Here is a 21,691-nt window from a genome sequence, read left to right as displayed (position 1 = left end):
CCATCAGAGTAAATGTAAATGTTATTAAGAAATGATCAGACAGAAGGGGGTTTTCAGGGAATACTGTTAAGTCTTCAATTTCCATACCATAAGTCAGAACAAGATCTAAGATATGATTAAAGTGGTGGGTGGACTCATTTACATTTTGAGCAAAGCCAATCGAGTCTAACAATAGATTAATGCAGTGTTGAGGCTGTCATTCTCAGCATCTGTGTGGATGTTAAAATCGCCCACTATAATTATCTTATCTGAGCTAAGCACTAAGTCAGACAAAAGTTCTGAAAATTCACAGAGAAACTCACAGTAACGACCAGGAGGACTATAGATAACAACAAATAAAACTGGTTTTTGGGACTTCCATTTTGGATGGAGAAGACTAAGAGTCAAGCTTTCAAATGAATTAAAGCTCTGTCTGGGTTTTTGATTAATTAATAAGCTGGAATGGAAGATTGCTGCTAATCCTCCGCCTCGGCCCGTGCTACGAGCATTCTGGCAGTTAGTGTGACTCGGGGGTGTTGACTCATTTAAACTAACATATTCATCCTGCTGTAACCAGGTTTCTGTAAGGCAGAATAAATCAATATGTTGATCCATTATTATATCATTTACTAACAGGGACTTAGAAGAGAGAGACCTAATGTTTAATAGACCACATTTAACTGTTTTAGTCTGTGTTGCAGTTGAAGGTGCTATATTATTTTTTCTTTTTGAGTTTTTATGCTTAAATAGATTTTTACTGGTTGTTGGTGGTCTGGGACAGTGCCTGCTCCCTGTCTACTTCAGTGCATGGGGAAAATTTAAATACAACATTACAGCACCAACATAAATTTAAACACGGTGTTTCAGTTTGCAACCATACTTGCACTTGACAAAAATACACACAGGATTAAATTGGGGATGAGGTAAGAATATGTGTGACATATGACCATAGCATTGCATTCAATTGAGCAGGAAAGCAAAACCAATGTGTAACAAAATGGTCTAACAGACCAATATAGATTAGGCTGCATCAAACGCCCCTTGAAAATTACAACTTTACAAAATCCCACTCTGCACTTGCAGTATTGTTCCTTTGCACTACCATAATTTCCTTGCAGATTTCTAGCAAATTCAATTCATGTTAAATTGAATGTTACACAGTAAGCTTAAAATTATGAATTGCAGTGAATGGGTGTTTTTATCTGAGCAAAGTTTGTTTTGAGGCTGTTTTGATCAAAGCTAGTAATAAAGACATTTGGAAGAATTCTCCTGTTGTCTTTCCACTTCCCCAGAACATCAAGCACCCAAAACATGGCTAAAGGATTAGTGCACAGGGGCTAAAACCTTGCTAAAGGAAGGCTGCAAAAACATGCACTAGGGATTTCAAATCTGGGGACGTGGAAAGAGAACTGGAGCATTCTGCCAAATGGTTCTCAGAACTACTTTTGATCAAAATAGTCCAAAAACACACATTTCACTGATTTTGCTAAAAACGCCTTTACTGCCATTTAAAATTTCAAGCCTATTGTGCCACCGTTTAACATTGATCAAATTTGTAAAAATGTCACAAGGAACAATACTGCAAAAGAGCAGTGAAGCTCCAGCCAATGACAGTGTATATAAGCTAGTCTTTAAAGGTGCACTGTGTAATATTTTTAGCAGTTTCTTTCCAGAATTCATGCTGCCCAATCACAAATATGACCTTTTTCACGAATACTTGCCACCACCATCAAACTCTGACTGGGAAAATTGCACTTTTCATACATGAAAAGGTGTATCTTCTCCATGGCTGCCATTTTGAATTTCCAGAAATAGACATTTTTAGCTCCAGTACTTACTGTACTTTGGTCATACTAGTAAATATTAGTTTATTATTTAGTAAATGTTCATGAAAAGATCAAATTTGGCAATAGGCAGCACAGTTTCAGTGAGCATAGTATGCCATAGTTGCCATAGTATACCTACTCTGGCCACCATCCTACACAGTGCACCTTTAACTAGTCAACAAAAATGAATGTTACCTTTTCAAGAGTGAATCCCAGGTCTTATCATCAAGCAGAATCCAAAAGGTGCTCTCTGCGTCCGAAGGCAATTGATTCTGTTCATTGCGATCAGCCCAATTATCCATGTCTTCACAGCCACACCCCCCACCACGTCAGGCAACCTGGAGGCCAATCAGCCAGCAAGGCAATCTATTGGACTTGCAAAGTGTTGCTGTAGCTGCTTTGTCTGTTACAAAAACAAAAACTGGTCAAACCAGTTCCCAAAAGCCAGAATTTTTGGCCTTAATAGCCCAGCCATTTACCTCTGAATGGCAAGTAGGCATTAGCATAATGGCTCATGGTCTAGTTATTTTTGTGTGAATTTAAAACTCAGTTTGGAATAGGCTACTTATTGAGACATCCACATTTTACTTTTTATTGCAGTCTACTTGACTTCATACAACTTTCGACATGTATACTTATTTTATTGTAGCGTACTTTACTCTTTCTATTTCAGCTTTGGTTCAGTTTGGTTTTGTCACTAACTGTGCGGGGGGGGGGGGGGGGGGCAGCTAATCAGCCATTTAATGTGTGGAATCTGAATAGAAGTAGCCTCACAATTATCATTATCAAGTAATTAGGCCCTTGACTTGAGTGTGTCTGCATTTTACTGAATTTAAAACAACTTGAGACATCTAGGCCTACTTATTTTATTGTAGCCTACTTTACTTTTTCTATTTCATCTTTGGTTCAATTAATGTGCTATATAAACAATGAATGGAGAAACAATGAATGAAGGCTGCACTAATAATAATAATATGCTCAGTTTTTCATAGCCAAGAGAAAAAGGAGAATGCATGCCAAATCATCAGGGGAAAAAAACTGTTGCAAGGGGTCCACCAAATCCAGCACCAATAATGTTGTCTTTAAACATGTTTGCAGAAGATAAAATGCAGTGGCCAGCTAATCGGCCATTTAATATGTGGAATCTTAATAGCAGTCAAACTTGCATTATCAGGCACTCCTGCCTACCACACACACACACACACACACACACACACACACACACACACACACACACACACACACACACACACACACACACACACACACACACACACACACACACACACAGTAAATGGGCCCATTTGGAATTAAACAACATAATTAACTTTGTATGGCATTGCATTCTTTGTAGACCCATGTTTGTGTAGCTTGTCTCCATTTCACTGAATTCAAAACAAATATACATTTTGTATTTTACTCTTTGCACTTTGGTGCAATAATAATAAGCAATTAATGAATAATAAGAAATTAATGAAACTAGGCTGGCCTAGTGTAAAAATCAAGGAAACAAAACTGTCAGCACTGGTTCTCAAAACAACCGAAAAACAACTAAACATAACGTTGTGGGGTGGTAGCAGTGTAACTACTGGCCAACGTTTCATATGGGTGGTTCCCTAAAAGTTCAAGGAACGTTAGCCTTTGTTTTGTTTTTGCTGTAACCAATGGGAACGTTTGGAAGTACAGTAAAAGTCGCCCAAACTGTCATTGTATAAAATGAATATTTGCACTCACTAGACAAAAACAAAAGTCCCAGTGCTTTTGTATGGATTTCCATGTAATAAACGGCATATATAATGGATTTTGTATAAGGGTGATTCTTTAACTACGGGCACTATTGGCCTTGTAAATGTAATTTCCACCACACCATTGCCTTACAATATAAAGCACCTTGGGGCAACTGTTTGTTGTGATGTGGCGCTATATAGATGTGCTCTGATGTCACTGTTTATCTCCATAGAAACTACCCAAACAATCTTTCATACAAACTGTTTAGGGACATTACAGTGTTGTGGTGGAAATTACGGCAATAGTGTGGGACAACTACATTTTGTTTAAAAAAAATCACAACAGTTGTATGACACTGATTACCCCAATTATGTTTTGATTATTTTACTGATATTTTATTCAGAGATATTTTAAAACATTAGAAAAAACGTTTCTTTACCATTAATTTTTATCATTGAAGATCAAAAGTCTGGGTGTGGGACAAGCACAAAACAGCAATATTTGCATATAATGATGCTGAAAAAAGGTGAAAAAGTCATCACAGACTACTAGAACAAATTTCTTAACACACTTTCATTGTAAAGATAACTATAAAAGTGTGAAATTTCCCCTTTTTTCTGTTTTTCATACAATATGATCAAAGGACATAATAAGTGCCCGTAGTCTAAGAATCACCCATAACAGATTTTCACTCACATCAGGCAAAACGTCCTGTCCGATCGCAATGCATTTACATTAAAAACCCCTCGCATATATTGAACAGAGCAATCTGGACGTGCCAGTAACAAAGGTGTGAAATGCAGCTCAGCACTGACACTCGCCGATTTGAAATAATTGGGTACCATATTTCCATGATTAAAAGACTGGGCATTTATTTTTTCAAACCGTGCTGAGACATGGGACCTAAATGAGGCAGGGCATAATTCAAGGCCGGCGATTATTATCAAAATGCTGCTTGTTGCCTGCACTGTAATATGGTGTTAAGATTCACCCATATCCCTGGGTGTGGTGAACCAAACCGCTTTAGATCAGAGCCCTCTGCCTGGCTGCGAACCCTCCCGGGAGCCTGACATGCAACTGCTAAACGACTGAGACTGCAAAGGCTGTTATTGGTGACTTTTCACTCTTTCCTTTCCCATCATATTGTACAAGTTTTTGCAGTGCACCCGCCGATTAAATTTTGATCATGGATCGAATACGTTTAGCAGAAAAAAGACTGAAAATATGACTTTACAACAAGGAGGAAAAAGATGCTCAAATGACCCCCAGTTCATAGAGGGAAACTGTATGTATCATAATCGTTGGTTTGGAAGTTGATGATTGCATAAAGAAGTGGAGCTCGTTGAGGGACAAACTAATCCAGAAAAAGCCACTGTTCCTGCAGCAATCTGCATAAAGACGCGATGGAGAGCTTTAAAGGGGTCAGGCGCACGTAGACGCCATTCCATGGCCACAGAGTTACAGAACTACAAATCAAGCTTTAGGATTTTAAAGTACCACTCCACAGCGGACTTAGAAAAAAAAGGAATTTTGTCTGTTTTATAAATATTATGGATGCTGTCCATTTTATACATATAACAGATTTTGATTATAATGGACAAAATTTGCTGGTCCACCTGAATCCATTATATGCGAGTTTTACTGTACACGGACAGCTCTTAACAAGAAGAAAATTAATAGTGAGTTTATTTTATAAATGCACTAAAAAGGAGTTTAAATTATATTTAAATTACACTGTATGTTCACCTCACATATGATCGTCTGTTCAGTGGCAGAAAGAAGTTTACTCACATGTTGTCTCCTTATAGTGACAGTAATTAGCTCGATAGCTGTGCTCCTAGTGCAGCAGATAACAGAATATTTACAGAGGAATCCTTCAAATGGTTATACAGGCACCAAATTTGGCAAAAGTACACCTTATATATTACTCTTTTGAAAAGACTGACAGGCCACTTGAATTTTCAATAGGCAGCGACATAGGGGTCTAAATATAAAAATGCTCCAGTCATATTGAAAATTATACCACATTATTTGTCTGATTGTTAAGATTCCAGAAAGGTATAGTTTGGCCTATCTATGACTGAATTCTATAGATTTATGGGACAAAAACAACAAAAATGGTGACAACGTTTAAGTTTGTTCAGGGGTCAAAAGTTAGAGTTGCTCCAGTTTTGTTCAGAGGTGATGCAAATTATTGGTTGAGTTAATAGGGTTTCAAAAAGGAATAGTTTGCACCATGTATCATGCTTGGTTATCACGTTACGGGGTAACACGTCACATGTCATAGAATTCAATGGACGTCAACACTATTTGACCTTTACTTTAGAGACCAAGCATTCAGCACAGTCAAAACTATTCCATTTACTAATCCAAGTAGCTCAATCAACAATTTCCACGTGTAGTAGCTTGTTCTGCATTGTGTTTTGTTTGACTTCTCCCACTCGCTCCCCTCGGGACACAAACTTACGATCTCTGGCATGGGAGGCAGACGCTCTGACCAGTCGGCTGAGAACCCAGGCTCTGACCCAAGTGGCCAGAGAATCCTTTAGGTGTCTGGGGATTGAGGCCTACTGACCTCCACATTCACAGCGACTCCTGCAGCCCTCCGTCACATATAGATGGACAGATCACAGATTAAACTGTCAATGGTTTTGCATGATCCTCAGTTTTTCAAAACTGTTGTTGGACTTGGAGTCACAAATATACATGTGTTTGTTCAAACCTACTCAGAAGATTTATTCAATATACAGTAGTGTTCAGAATAATAGTAGTGCTATGTGACTAAAAAGATTATTCATATCATTTTCATTTCCTTTATTTACCCAGGTAAAAAACTCATTGAGATTGACATCTCTTTTCCAATTGTGACCTGGCCAAGACAGCAGATTAATCCAGGTTTTGAGTATATTTCTTATTGTTACATGGGAAACAAGGTACCAGTAGATTCAGTAGATTCTCACAAATCCAACAAGACCAAGCATTCATGATATGCACACTCTTAAGGCTATGAAATTGGGCTATTAGTAAAAAAAAGTAGAAAAGGGGGTGTTCACAATAATAGTAGCATCTGCTGTTGACGCTACAAGCTCAAAACTATTATGTTCAAACTGCTTTTTTAGCAATCCTTTGAATCACTAAACTAGTATTTAGTTGTATAACCACAGTTTGTCATGATTTCTTCACATCTGCGAGGCATTAATTTTGTTGGTGTGGTACCAAGATTTTGCATGTTTACTAGTGTGCTTGGGGACATTGTCTTGTTGAAACACCCATTTCAAGGGCATGTCCTCTTCAGCATAAGGCAACATGACCTCTTCAAGTATTTTGAAACTGATCCATGATACCTGGTATGCGATATATAGGCCCAACACCATAGTAGGAGAAACATGCCCATATCATGATGCTTGCACCACCATGCTTCACTGTCTTCACTGTGAACTGTGGCTTGAATTCAGAGTTTGGGGGTCGTCTCACAAACTGTCTGCGGTGCTTGGACCCAAAAAGAACAATTTTACTCTCATCAGTCCACAAAATATATTCCTCCATTTCTCTTTAGGCCAGTTGATGTGTTCTTTGGCAAATTCTAACCTCTTTTGCACGTCTTTTATTTAAAAGGAGGGACTTTGCGGGGGATTCTTGCAAATAAATTAGCTTCACACAGGCGTCTTCTAACTGTCACAGCACTTACAAGTAACTCCAGAATGTCTTTGATCATCCTAGAGCTGATCAATGGGTGAGCCTTTGCCATTCTGGTTATTCTTCTATCCATTTTGATGGTTCTTCGATGTGTCTCTGGTTTTTTGTCCATTTTAAAGCATTGGAGATCATTGTAGATGAACAGCCTATAATTGTTTGCACCTGCATATAAGTTTTCACCTCTCCAATCAACTTTTTAATCAAACTATGCTGTTCTTCTGAACAATGTCTTGAACGTCCCATTTTCCTCAGGCTTTCAAAGAGAAAAGCATGTTCAACAGGTGCTGGGTTCATCCTGAAATAGGGGACACCTGATTCACACCTGTTTGTTCCACAAAATTGACGAACTCACTGACTGAATGCCACACTACTATTATTGTGAACACCCCCTTTTCTACTTTTTTTTTTTTTACTAATAGCCCAATTTCATAGCCTTAAGAGTGTGCATATCATGAATGCTTGGTCTTGTTGGATTTGTGAGAATCTACTGAATCTACTGGTACCTTGTTTCCCATGTAACAATAAGAAATATACTCAAAACCTGGATTAATCTTTTTAGTCACATAGCACTACTATTATTCTGAACACTACTGTAAACAACATTAGATGGGAAATGTCTTAGTGTAGAATGTGTTTCAGGCTTTAAATGCATGAACAGACTTGTTGACCACAAAAACATGAAGTATCTCGGTTCATACAGTCTGTGATGAAACCAAATCAAAGAAAACATATTTCAGGGGTGCACAAAATAAGTACTGCATGTTTCCACAGCTGTGCTATCGTTCTTAGTGTGTGCAGGTCCAACTTTTCTCATTCCGGTGACCTAAACTGAGTAGTCTGACAGCTTCTGCATGTTCCTTTACTCTGTTGCTGCTTTGAGGAGAAATGATCATGGTAGAAGAAAAATAAAACAGTAAAAGCAGCAAGGCATGTTTTATTTGTTATTATCTATCGTCCACCTGGTCGTTACTGTGAGTTTCTCTGTGAATTTTCAGACCTTTTGTCTGACTTAGTGCTTAGCTCAGATAAGATAATTATAGTGGGCGATTTTAACATCCACACAGATGCTGAGAATGACAGCCTCAACACTGCATTTAATCTATTATTAGACTCTATTGGCTTTGCTCAAAATGTAAATGAATCCACCCACCACTTTAATCATATCTTAGATCTTGTTCTGACTTATGGTATGGAAATTGAAGACTTAACAGTATTCCCTGAAAACTCCCTTCTGTCTGATCATTTCTCAATAACATTTACATTTACTCTGATGGACTACCCAGCAGTGGGGAATAAGTTTCATTACACTAGAAGTCTTTCAGAAAGCGCTGTAACTAGGTTTAAGGATATGATTCCTTCTTTATGTTCTCTAATGCCATATACCAACACAGTGCAGAGTAGCTACCTAAACTCTGTACGTGAGATAGAGTATCTCGTCAATAGTTTTACATCATTGAAGACAACTTTGGATGCTGTAGCTCCTCTGAAAAAGAGAGCTTTAAATCAGAAGTGCCTGACTCCGTGGTATAACTCACAAACTCGCAGCTTAAAGCAGATAACCCGTAAGTTGGAGAGGAAATGGCGTCTCACTAATTTAGAAGATCTTCACTTAGCCTGGAAAAAGAGTCTGTTGCTCTATAAAAAAGCCCTCCGTAAAGCTAGGACATCTTACTACTCATCACTAATTGAAGAAAATAAGAACAACCCCAGGTTTCTTTTCAGCACTGTAGCCAGGCTGACAAAGAGTAAGAGCTCTATTGAGCCGAGTATTCCTTTAACTTTAACTAGTAATGACTTCATGACTTTCTTTGCTAATAAAATTTTAACTATTAGAGAAAAAATTACTCATAACCATCCCAAAGACGTATCATTATCTTTGGCTGCTTTCAGTGATGCTGGTATTTGGTTAGACGCTTTCTCTCCAATTGTTCTGTCTGAGTTATTTTCATTAGTTACTTCCTCCAAACCATCAACATGTCTATTAGACCCCATTCCTACCAGGCTGCTCAAGGAAGCCCTACCATTAATTAATGCTTCGATCTTAAATATGATCAATCTATCTTTATTAGTTGGCTATGTACCACAGGCTTTTAAGGTGGCAGTAATTAAACCATTACTTAAAAAGCCATCACTTGACCCAGCTATCTTAGCTAATTAAGAGTTTCAGTCAGGTTTTAGAATTCATCATAGTACAGAAACAGCATTAGTGAAGGTTACAAATGATCTTCTTATAGCCTCAGACAGTGGACTCATTTCTGTGCTTGTTCTGTTAGACCTCAGTGCTGCTTTTGATACTGTTGACCATAAAATTTTATTACAGAGATTAGAGCATGCCATAGGTATTAAAGGCACTGTGCTGCGGTGGTTTGAATCATATTTATCTAATAGATTACAATTTGTTCATGTAAATGGGGAATCTTCTTCACAGACTAAGGTTAATTATGGAGTTCCACAAGGTTCTGTGCTAGGACCAATTTTATTCACTTTATACATGTTTCCCTTAGGCAGTATTATTAGACGGCATTGCTTAAATTTTCATTGTTACGTAGATGATACCCAGCTTTATCTATCCATGAAGCCAGAGGACACACACCAATTAGCTAAACTGCAGGATTGTCTTACAGACATAAAGACATGGATGACCTCTAATTTCCTGCTTTTAAACTCAGATAAAACTGAAGTTATTGTACTTGGCCCCACAAATCTTAGAAACATGGTGTCTAACCAGATCCTTACTCTGGATGGCATTACCCTGACCTCTAGTAATACTGTGGCTGGACTATTGTAATTCATTATTATCAGGTTGTCCTAAAAGTTCCCTGAAAAGCCTTCAGTTAATTCAAAATGCTGCAGCTAGAGTACTGACAGGGACTAGAAGGAGAGAGCATATCTCACCCATATTGGCCTCTCTTCATTGGCTTCCTGTTAATTCTAGAATAGAATTTAAAATTCTTCTTCTTACTTATAAGGTTTTGAATAATCAGGTCCCATTTTATCTTAGGGACCTCATAGTACCATATCACCCCAATAGAGCGCTTCGCTCTCAGACTGCAGGCTTACTTGTAGTTCCTAGGGTTTGTAAGAGTAGAATGGGAGGCAGAGCCTTCAGCTTTCAGGCTCCTCTCCTGTGGAACCAGCTCCCAATTCAGATCAGGGAGACAGACACCCTCTCTACTTTTAAGATTAGGCTTAAAACTTTCCTTTTTGCTAAAGCTTATAGTTAGGGCTGGATCAGGTGACCCTGAACCATCCCTTAGTTACGCTGCTATAGACTTAGACTGCTGGGGGGTTCCCATGATGCACTGCGTGTTTCTTTCTCTTTTTGCTCCGTATGCACCACTCTGCATTTAATCATTAGTGATTGATCTCTGTTCCCCTCCACAGCATGTCTTTTTCCTGGTTCTCTCCCTCAGCCCCAACCAGTCCCAGCAGAAGACTGCCCCTCCCTGAGCCTGGTTCTGCTGGAGGTTTCTTCCTGTTAAAAGGGAGTTTTTCCTTCCCACTGTTGCCAAGTGCTTCCTCACAGGGGGTCGTTTTGACCGTTGGGGTTTTTACATAATTATTGTATGGCCTTGCCTTACAATATAAAGCGCCTTGGGGCAACTGTTTGTTGTGATTTGGCGCTATATAAATAAAATTGATTGACTGATTGAAGGCACCTCTCAAACAAGAAGCCTGAGCCATTCTCTATGAAACAAAGAAAAAACCTCCACCAGGGGGAGCCAAAGCACACAACAACTGAAGTTCTCAGTGTGTTTGCTATCATTTCAAAAAATACTTTAACCTGTTTTTAAATTGCTAAACTCTCAACAGTGGTGCTTTGCTGGAGACAGACATGGATGTGTATGGAGACTGTATGTCTGCTCCCCCCCAAACATATGTAGGTAGGTTGACCTTTGACTCTGACAGTTTGGTACATATTTGAATTTCACTCCACCTCAGTGGAGATAAGATAAAACATTTAAGATGTGCTTGTAGTGCCGACTTTCAGCTTTAATTCCAAGCACTTAAAAAAAAAAAAAAAAAAATCACAGTATCCGTGCAGGAATCACAGCCCCTCCATTTTCAGAGGCCATAAGTAATTGGACAAACTTTTAGAATTCTAAATGTAAGGTTTCAATCAATCAGTCATCACTTTTACAGCCAGTTTTCTTCAGACAAGTCAGGGGATGAATACATCAATGTTTCCAAGTCACTAGACAGGTCTTGGACTTCTTTCACATCAATCATTAAGAAGCACACAGTACGGGGCTGTGTGATAAATCTGTGCAACATATACAGCTTCATGGTACAGAGACGGATTCTCTCAGAAAACAAGAAATTCTGGCAGCCATTCTGCTTTGTGTACACCTGATCCTGTCAGATCTTAGAAGTGAAGCAGAGTAGGTCCTGATTACTACTTGGCTGGAAGCCTGTACTAATCCTTTGAGAAGACCAAAGGATGCGTTTCTTCAGTCAGCGCCGGAGAAGAGTATCACTTTTTCAAAGTCGTCATGGGTGCCGGTGGTTTCCATCACTAGTCTCTTTCTTGCATGGTCACTCAGTTTTTGAGAACTGCTTACTCCAGACAGATTCACCATACATATTTCCTTATAAGTGATGTCAGGCCCAGTGTCCATGTAGCATCTTTTTTTTCTTAGTTCTAAATTAGAATTGAGCACATGCAGCCAGAAAAAGTACCATACCCAGCGTCTTTTATTTTCAGAGCAAATGTTTGTTTTGGTTTCTTTTTTTTTTTTTTTTTTTTGTGGCCATTCAAAGTGCTTTTAAGTTGAAAATCCCTGAATGTTTCAGAAAGATGACATGACATCACTGCAATGCCTTTTCAGGCCACTGGGGGGAGTGGTTTATTTTTGCTGATTTGTTCTTCTGTCACAACAAAGAAGAAAAACCTCATCTGTGACTATTCAGAAAAGTAACTGTTAGTTATTTTGCTGATTAGTTACTTTGATGTTTAATCAATTTTAAGAGTAACCAAGTCAGATTACCAGTTACCTTATTGGTTACATTCAGCTGCTGCTGACAAGTTGCTGACAGTTGCTAAAGTAACTAAAAAAGTAACTTTTCAAAGTAACTGTGGCAACACTGCATCCTACATTCGGAGAACGTCTCTCCTTCCTCTCCGTCTTTCTGCCATCTTGTCTGTTTAAGACACTTTTAGGCTTCTTAAAAGTCCTCCTCCCTCCTCTTAACAGTCTGGCACCTTAGGAGCTCTCTTAAGGCCTAAGATGCTTTGTGAATATCTAAGAATTTGGGGAATTTGAAGATTTTTCTTAGAATGATGCCACTAAGAGCTACTTTTAGCCTTAGGCTTCTTTGTGAGTACAGACCCAGATCTTGGTGACTGTAGCCTGAGAAGAACGCAGCCCCTGAACCGGGGAACAGCCATGGTGATGTTCTTGAGGAGGAGTTCAAAGTGGCTGGTTATTCATCACTGTATTAACTCCACAAAATCCAGACAGTGGACCCGTAACAACTGATCTCACTTTCATATGGATGTCATCGTGCATCCATAGAATTTTATCAAAATGAGGCAAAATTTAATCCTCGCTTGGATATTTACTATATTTATAGAGTACAAGTCGCACTGCGGTCTAAGTCACACCTGTTCAAGAATGCCTCTTTAAGAGAAAAGAAAAATGTATAGAAGTCGCACCAGACTGTAAGTTGCAGAACCTCTGAAGCTAGTAAAAACAAAAAAAAGTAAAATACAAGTAGGATCAAAGCAGCAAATGGAACTGTCAAACTTAGTGAGTGACACAAACAGAAAAACTCTGAGGAGTTCCAAATACAGGACAAAACAACTATCCAAAATCAATATGTGGCACATTTCCCAGGATACAGGAATGTTTTTACTTTTGTTGTGGAATTTACGCTCAGTATATTTATTTTATTTTTTTCCTTAAATGCTCAGTGCCTGGGGTGCCTGATGGTAAGACGTCTGTTCTGATCAGTTCTTCAATCTACAAGTACCAGCTGGCAGTCCTCACTTTGACGCACAAGAAAACCATCATTTATACGTCTACGAAATATACAATCTGCTCTGAATGCATCAGATAATGACGATGGATCTGTGTGTAGCGTGCTGGAAGAGAAACCTCACCGCTCAGTGACTTGGCTTCATCACAAGCTACAGCTGAACCAGCTGCCAGAGAGAAAGAAAGAAAAGAAAAAACAGAATGTCAGTGAGGAATACACACAAATACACCCACAGGAACATCTGCTTCCATCCACAGGTGTCAGGTTTTAACGCCTGTCGCAAGACTGATTTGACTTTCAGCCAGTCTGCACACAAAACTGTTTTTGACAGGTTGAACCTGTTCAGCTGTGGAGTTGATCAGGATCTGGAAGTGGAATACTCTGGAAGTTTTTTCACCAAATAAACTCCACTCAAACATGTGGTATATCAACAATGACATTTCCATTACAGTTGAATGTGCACATTCGGACGGGGGTGAGCTAACTGACAGTGCTGATGATCTCAGTACAAATGGTGACACGTTTCCAGCCCTCTGCGAGTGCTCCTCTACTTGAATGCTTTAACAAGGATGATGTTAATAAAATGTGATGACCTTCACTCACCACATCTCAACCCAAGTGAACACCTCCAGGTACGTTTGGCGTGCACTCTACCCCCAACATCAAGACAACACATGAGGGTCTAGAATGGCACCTATTATTCATTAGAGTGCCCACTGATCGTACTGAGCAGAAGCTCGGAAAAACTCTGGAATACTCATTACTTTCTAGAGCTATGAACTTTCAGCCACATGTTTGCACATGCGCTTCGAGTGCAGTATTCTCTTCATTAGGTTCACGACTCCACAGGGAAGAGACGAGACACTTTGTCTTCAACTCCTGACATTTTTGAGAGCTTCTTTCTATGTTTGGATCAAGAAGTGCACAGAGACGGCAGCAAGCTGTCACTAACAGAGAACGACGCTGTGTTCAGGCTGTGTTCACAACTTCATTATGTGCACATGCAGCTGCATTCCCTCAACTCACTTCTGCATGGAAATTAACACATTGCCACTTTAAAAATGAGTCACATAACATTAAATCACACACTTATCTAAACTTTGGTCCGGTTGTGTGTAATGTACTAACTCAGACTTACATGTGGACCAGCTGTGTGTAATGTACTAACTCAGACTTACATGTGGACCAGCTGTGTGTAATGTACTAACTCAGTGTGTAATGTACTAACTCAGACTTACATGTGGACCAGCTGTGTGTAATGTACTAACTCAGACTTAAGGTGCGTTTACACATAACCAAGACGCGTTACGAATGTCATTTTTCTGTCATTCGTGACACATTCCTGACATTCTTAATGTGACTTAACGCATCTGAATAGGTTTTTTAATAGTGCGTGTTGGTGCGTGATATTCTTGATATTCGTGGAGCATGTTTTTGCTTGTCAAAAAAATCTTCCACGAATGTCACACACCACCCTCATTTCGTCTCACGTCGTGGAGGTCGCAACTGAGCGTATTGATCCGTCTTGATGAGTAGTGATCCTTAATAGAACATGACAATGTTCGTAGTGGTTCCTGTGATGGTTCTTGGAGCCCAAACTGTCACGCGTTATTACGAAGTGACACGGAAACTGTCACATTTTGACACAACTTGTAACATGGCATCACATTTCACTGCACGCCAGGACGAATCAGTTTTCTGTCACGTGCGCACAATTAAACTCGGCTCCAAGTGTTGTTCCACAGTTCCTGCTGAAGCTCCTCAGGATGCTCCTGCAGGTGTTCCACCTGCTGTTGTAACCGATGAGCAGGAAAACGAGTCTGAGCCAGAGGAGCGATAGGAGACTTACGATACAAGACTCCTCCAGTTCGGCGGAGGAAGAAGCGTGCGCACAATTAAACCCTGCTGCACCGCATTCAGTTTGATTGCTGACACCAAGTCGGCTAAAAGTCTAATTTCAGTGCTCTTCAGTGCGCTCCTGCAGGTGTTCCACCTGCTGCATGTGCATGATGTTTGGGAAAATGCGCGAGACGACAGCCGCATGAAGCCACACATCTGGCTCTGTCCTCCTCCTCCTCCTCTCTGCGCCACTCCATGGCACAGAACCCAACTACGCATGCAGTCACAAAGTTCTTCTGAAAAACTGGAACGATCTGAATTCGACTGGATGAATATGGGTGTGTGTGTGGTGACAATTCACCTCGTTCACAACGTGACAGAACTTAACGATGCGCTGTTATGCGCAATAGCGCGCAACAATGCGGAACACTATTCTTGACCGTGCATAATGGTTCCTGATAATTCTCCAGCAACACGTGCCATTAATCGTAACGTGTGGTAACAGGTTGCAGCAGTTCCTGAGGACACCTGACGCCTCTGCCCCGAATCAACACATTCGTGATCAGCGGCCAAGAATGTGTACTTCGTGGCATTCGTGACTTGTCGTCGTTATGTGTAAACGCAGAATTACAGGTGGACCGGCTGTGTGTAATATACTAACTCAGACTTACATGTGGACCGGCTGTGTGTAATGTACTAATTCAATTTCAATTTCAATTTATTTCCTTTATATTGCGCCAAATCACAACAGAGTTGCCTCAAGGTGCTTCACACAGGTAACCTCTAACCTTACCAACCCCCAGAGCAACAGTGGTAAGGAAAAACTCCCTCTGAGGAAGAAACCTCAAGCAGACCAGACTCAAAGGGGTGACCCTCTGCTTGGGCCATGCTACAAACATAAATTACAGAAATAATTCACAGAACAATTCACGGACAAATATACAAGAAATGCTATTGGCGCACAGGACAGGAGGATCGCCAACACAAACACAACTCCCATCTCTGGATGGAGCTGCACCTTAAACAAAGAAAAAACAGAATCAGGCATCAGAAAGACAAAAAATACTGTATAATTTGCCAGCATAATCAACAAGAAAAACAGAAGAAATATTAAGTCTCCACAGAATCTGATTGTTTTATTGACGCAGGGAGATCATTCCACAGAACAGGGGCATGATAAGAGAAAGCTCTGTGACCCGCAGACTTCTTATTCACCCTAGGGACACAAAGTAGTCCTGCACCCTGAGAACGTAAAGCCCGGGCCGGTACGTAAGGTTTAATTAGGTCAGCTAGGTAGGGAGGTGCCAGTCCATGAATAATTTTATAGGTTAGTAGCAGAACCTTAAAATCTGATCTCATTGGGACAGGAAGCCAGTGAAGAGACGCCAAAATGGGTGTAATGTGGTCAAACTTTCTGCTTCATGTCAAAAGTCTGGCTGCAGCATTCTGAACCAATTGGAGACCCCTAATGCTAGACTGCGTAAACCAGAAAATAGAACATTGCAGTAGTCCAATCTAGAAGAGATAAATGCATGGATCAGGGTCTCAGCATCAGCCATAGACAGGATGGGACGAATCTTCACTATATTTCGCAGGTGGAAGAAAGCAGTCCTAGTAATGTTTCTAATATGGAGACCAAAGGACAACGAAGGATCAAAAATTACTATACTATCTATATAAATACTAACTCAGACTTACATGTGGACTGGCTGCGTGTAATGTATTAAGACAGACTTACAGGTGGACCAGTTGCATGTAATGTACTAACTCAGACTTACATGTGGACCGGCTGCGTGTAATGTATTAAGTCAGACTTACAGGTGGACCGGCTGTGTGTAATGTATTAAGACAGACTTACAGGTGGACCGGTTGCGTGTAATGTACTAACTCAGACTTACATGTGGACTGGCTGTGTGTAATGTATTAAGTCAGACTTACAAGTGGACCAGCTGTGTGTAATGTACTTTCTCAGACTTACATGTGGACTGGCTGTGTGTAATGTACTAACTCAGACTTACATGTGGACCGGCTGCGTGTAATGTATTAAGTCAGACTTACAGGTGGACCGGCTGCGTGTAATGTATTAAGTCAGACTTACAGGTGGACCGGCTGTGTGTAATGTAGTAAGTCAGACTTACAGGTGGACCGGCTGTGTGTAATGTACTAACTCAGACTTACAGGTGGACCGTTTGTGTGTAATGTACTAACTCAGACTTACAGGTGGACCGTTTGTGTGTAATGTACTAACTCAGACTTACAGGTGGACCATTTGTGTGTAATGTACTAACTCAGATTTACATGTGGACCAGCTGTGTGCAATGTACTAACTCAGACTTACAGGTGGACCATTTGTGTGTAATGTACTAACTCAGACTTACAGGTGGACCGTTTGTGTGTAATGTACTAACTCAGACTTACAGGTGGACCGTTTGTGTGTAATGTACTAACTCAGATTTACATGTGGACCGGCTGTGTGCAATGTACTAACTCAGACTTACAGGTGGACCATTTGTGTGTAATGTACTAACTCAGGCTTACAGGTGAACCGGTTGTGTGTAATGTACTGAACCAAGTAGTGAACAGTTTTTAATAATTTTTTTGGTAATGTTGGGACAGATTTAGCAGCTGACATTCCACACACTACATGGGTAAACCAGCAATTAATTGAAAGAAATCCATATACAATGTTTCTTGGCCTAGTTGATGAGAGGGAAATTATTATGTTAGTCAGCCCATGTAAAAGTAAAAAGTCAACTGATCATAATGATGTACATATGACCTTAGTAAAGCAGATAATTACAGAAATTGCTAAACCATGAGAATATATATATTTAATAAATCATTCCAAATGGGAACTGTTCCGAATGGTATGAAAGTGGCAAAGGTGATACCTTTATTTAAATCTGGTAACAAACATCTTTTTTACTAACTACAGGCCTGTGTCTCTATTGTCACAATGTTCTAAGATACTGAAAAAACTTTACAATAACAGACTGGATAGATTTATTGACCTACACAACCTGCTTGATGACAGTCAATATGGGTTCAGAGCAAAAAGGTCCACTGCTTTGGCTTTGTGCAATGCAATCTAAGAGATCAATTAACATGTGGACCAAAGGGAATTAGTATAGGTCTATTAGTAATAGGACCGCCTGTGTGTAATGTACTAACTCAGACTTACAGGTGGACCGCCTGTGTGTAATGTACTAACTCAGACTTACAGGTGGACCGCCTGTGTGTAATGTACTTACTCAGACTTACAGGTGGACCGCCTGTGTGTAATGTACTTACTCAGACTTACAGGTGGACCGCCTGTGTGTAATGTACTTACTCAGACTTACAGGTGGACCGCCTGTGTGTAATGCACTAACTCAGACTAACAGGTGTGTGTGTAATGCACTAAGTCAGACTAACAGGTGTGTATAAGATAATTCAGACTAACAGGTGTGTGTGTAATGCACTAACTCAGACTAACAGGTGTTTATAAGATAACTCAGACTAACAGGTGTGTGTGTAATGCACTAACTCAGACTAACAGGTGTTTATAAGATAACGCAGACTAACAGGTGTGTGTGTAATGCACTAACTCAGACTAACAGGTGTTTATAAGATAACGCAGACTAACAGGTGTGTGTGTAATGCACTAAGTCAGACTAACAGGTGTGTATAAGATAACTCAGACTAACAGGTGTGTGTGTAATGCACTAACTCAGACTAACAGGTGTTTATAAGATAACGCAGACTAACAGGTGTGTGTGTAATGCACTAACTCAGACTAACAGGTGTTTATAAGATAACGCAGACTAACAGGTGTGTGTGTAATGCACTAACTCAGACTAACAGGTGTTTATAAGATAACGCAGACTAACAGGTGTGTGTGTGTAATGCACTAACTCAGACTAACAGGTGTTTATAAGATAACGCAGACTAACAGGTGTGTGTGTGTAATGCACTAACTCAGACTAACAGGTGTTTATAAGATAACGCAGACTAACAGGTGTGTGTGTAATGCACTAAGTCAGACTAACAGGTGTTTATAAGATAACTCAGACTAACAGGTGTGTGTGTAATGCACTAACTCAGACTAACAGGTGTTTATAAGATAACTCAGACTAACAGGTGTGTGTGTAATGCACTAACTCAGACTAACAGGTGTTTATAAGATAACGCAGACTAACAGGTGTGTGTGTAATGCACTAAGTCAGACTAACAGGTGTTTATAAGATAACGCAGACTAACAGGTGTGTGTGTAATGCACTAACTCAGACTAACAGGTGTTTATAAGATAACGCAGACTAACAGGTGTGTGTGTAATGCACTAACTCAGACTAACAGGTGTTTATAAGATAACGCAGACTAACAGGTGTGTGTGTAATGCACTAAGTCAGACTAACAGGTGTTTATAAGATAACTCAGACTAACAGGTGTGTGTGTAATGCACTAACTCAGACTAACAGGTGTTTATAAGATAACACAGACTAACAGGTGTGTGTGTAATGCACTAACTCAGACTAACAGGTGTGTGTGTAATGCAGTAACTCAGACTAACAGGTGTGTGTGTAATGCAGTAACTCAGACTAACAGGTGTTTATAAGATAACGCAGACTAACAGGTGTGTGTGTAATGCACTAACTCAGACTAACAGGTGTTTATAAGATAACGCAGACTAACAGGTGTGTGTGTGTAATGCACTAACTCAGACTAACAGGTGTTTATAAGATAACGCAGACTAACAGGTGTTTATAAGATAACGCAGACTAACAGGTGTTTATAAGATAACGCAGACTAACAGGTGTGTGTGTAATGCACTAAGTCAGACTAACAGGTGTTTATAAGATAACTCAGACTAACAGGTGTGTGTGTAATGCACTAAGTCAGACTAACAGGTGTTTATAAGATAACTCAGACTAACAGGTGTGTGTGTAATGCACTAACTCAGACTAACAGGTGTTTATAAGATAACTCAGACTAACAGGTGTGTGTGTAATGCACTAACTCAGACTAACAGGTGTTTATAAGATAACTCAGACTAACAGGTGTGTGTGTAATGCACTAACTCAGACTAACAGGTGTTTATAAGATAACGCAGACTAACAGGTGTGTGTGTAATGCACTAAGTCAGACTAACAGGTGTTTATAAGATAACTCAGACTAACAGGTGTGTGTGTAATGCACTAAGTCAGACTAACAGGTGTTTATAAGATAACTCAGACTAACAGGTGTGTGTGTAATGCACTAAGTCAGACTAACAGGTGTTTATAAGATAACTCAGACTAACAGGTGTTTATAAGATAACGCAGACTAACAGGTGTGTGTGTAATGCACTAAGTCAGACTAACAGGTGTTTATAAGATAACTCAGACTAACAGGTGTGTGTGTAATGCACTAAGTCAGACTAACAGGTGTTTATAAGATAACGCAGACTAACAGGTGTGTGTGTAATGCACTAAGTCAGACTAACAGGTGTTTATAAGATAACTCAGACTAACAGGTGTGTGTGTAATGCACTAACTCAGACTAACAGGTGTTTATAAGATAACGCAGACTAACAGGTGTGTGTGTAATGCACTAACTCAGACTAACAGGTGTTTATAAGATAACTCAGACTAACAGGTGTGTGTGTAATGCACTAAGTCAGACTAACAGGTGTTTATAAGATAATGCAGACTAACAGGTGTGTGTGTGTGTGTGTGTGTGTAATGCACAGACTCACTGTCTGTCAGTGTGACGGCTGTGCTGACTGTCACGGGTAAGGTGATCTCAGCCTCCGCCTCTCCTGCAGGCAGACTGATGATGGTGGCCTCCCCCAGCAGGTTGCAGATCCGCTGCTGCAGCGCGGTCAGGATGACAGGAACCGGCGTGCACTCCGTGGCCGTGCCCTCTATCGCGGCCCGGGCCTGGGCCACTTTCTTGCGGACCTCAGTCTTCATATCAGACCACTTCTTTTTCACCTCGGACAACTCTCTGGGACAGGTGGTGACCGCGTTCACCTTTTGCAGGATTTCCGTCCACGCGTGATTTTTTGCCATATGGGTGACTCCAGCATTGAAATGGTTAACCAGTGTATGCTTTTGTTTTTCGATTTCTTCAACAATTATTTCCACCTCTCTCTCCGAGAAATTCATCTTTCTCTTTTTCACGATTGTTGCCATAGTGGTATAAATTCGTTTTCTGGAGAAGTAATTGTGCGTATTGTACGCAAAATAGTACAACTTACTCAACGATGTGCGCAGCGTAATGGCTTCCAGAATCGGCTTCTTCTTCCTCCTAAACAACGCTTACGCTCGCTCAAAAAGTAAGCCCCGCCTACCCCTTACTCATTGGCTGCTAGCCCGTCCGTAATACTGTAGGCTCGGTGCCATTGACTGATCGAACTGTCAATCACAACGATGCAAACAAACTATTCTTTCTGCAAACCAGATTCATCTTCACAAAGTTTCTCAGTATTTTATATTTTAAGGCAGGAAATGGCGAATAACTATCGACTGCTTTGCTATAAAACACATCAGCGCTGAAGTGTGTGTGTGTGCGCGCGCGCGTAAGAGAGTAGTGGAATATTTGAACAGAGAAAAATTGATTAATTCGGAGAGGTGCAATTTTATGTCCATTTATTTGAGTTTGCTTTTTTATTTAAGGCGGAGCAC

General features: G+C 40.2%; 1 protein-coding gene across 1 annotated transcript in view; it reads right to left on the bottom strand.

Moving 5' to 3' along the window:
• Nucleotides 1–21,471, bottom strand: part of naif1 (nuclear apoptosis inducing factor 1) — a 32,937-nt gene extending 11,466 nt beyond the window's left edge. The window contains exons 1-2 of the mRNA XM_034192877.1: nucleotides 20,761–21,471; nucleotides 13,333–13,374 (exon numbers count right to left, since the gene is read on the bottom strand). Of these exons, the coding sequence (XP_034048768.1) occupies nucleotides 13,333–13,374; nucleotides 20,761–21,199 (481 nt within the window). The 5' untranslated portion in view covers nucleotides 21,200–21,471. The remainder of the gene's footprint in view (nucleotides 1–13,332; nucleotides 13,375–20,760) is intronic.
• Between the last annotated feature and the right edge of the window lie 220 nt (nucleotides 21,472–21,691).

The sequence above is a fragment of the Thalassophryne amazonica genome, chromosome 17 (genome assembly GCF_902500255.1).
Source record: "Thalassophryne amazonica chromosome 17, fThaAma1.1, whole genome shotgun sequence".
Lineage (NCBI taxonomy): Eukaryota > Metazoa > Chordata > Actinopteri > Batrachoidiformes > Batrachoididae > Thalassophryne > Thalassophryne amazonica.
The sequence above is the reverse complement of the archived record's forward strand: the minus strand, read 5'-3'. Positions and strand labels throughout refer to the sequence as shown.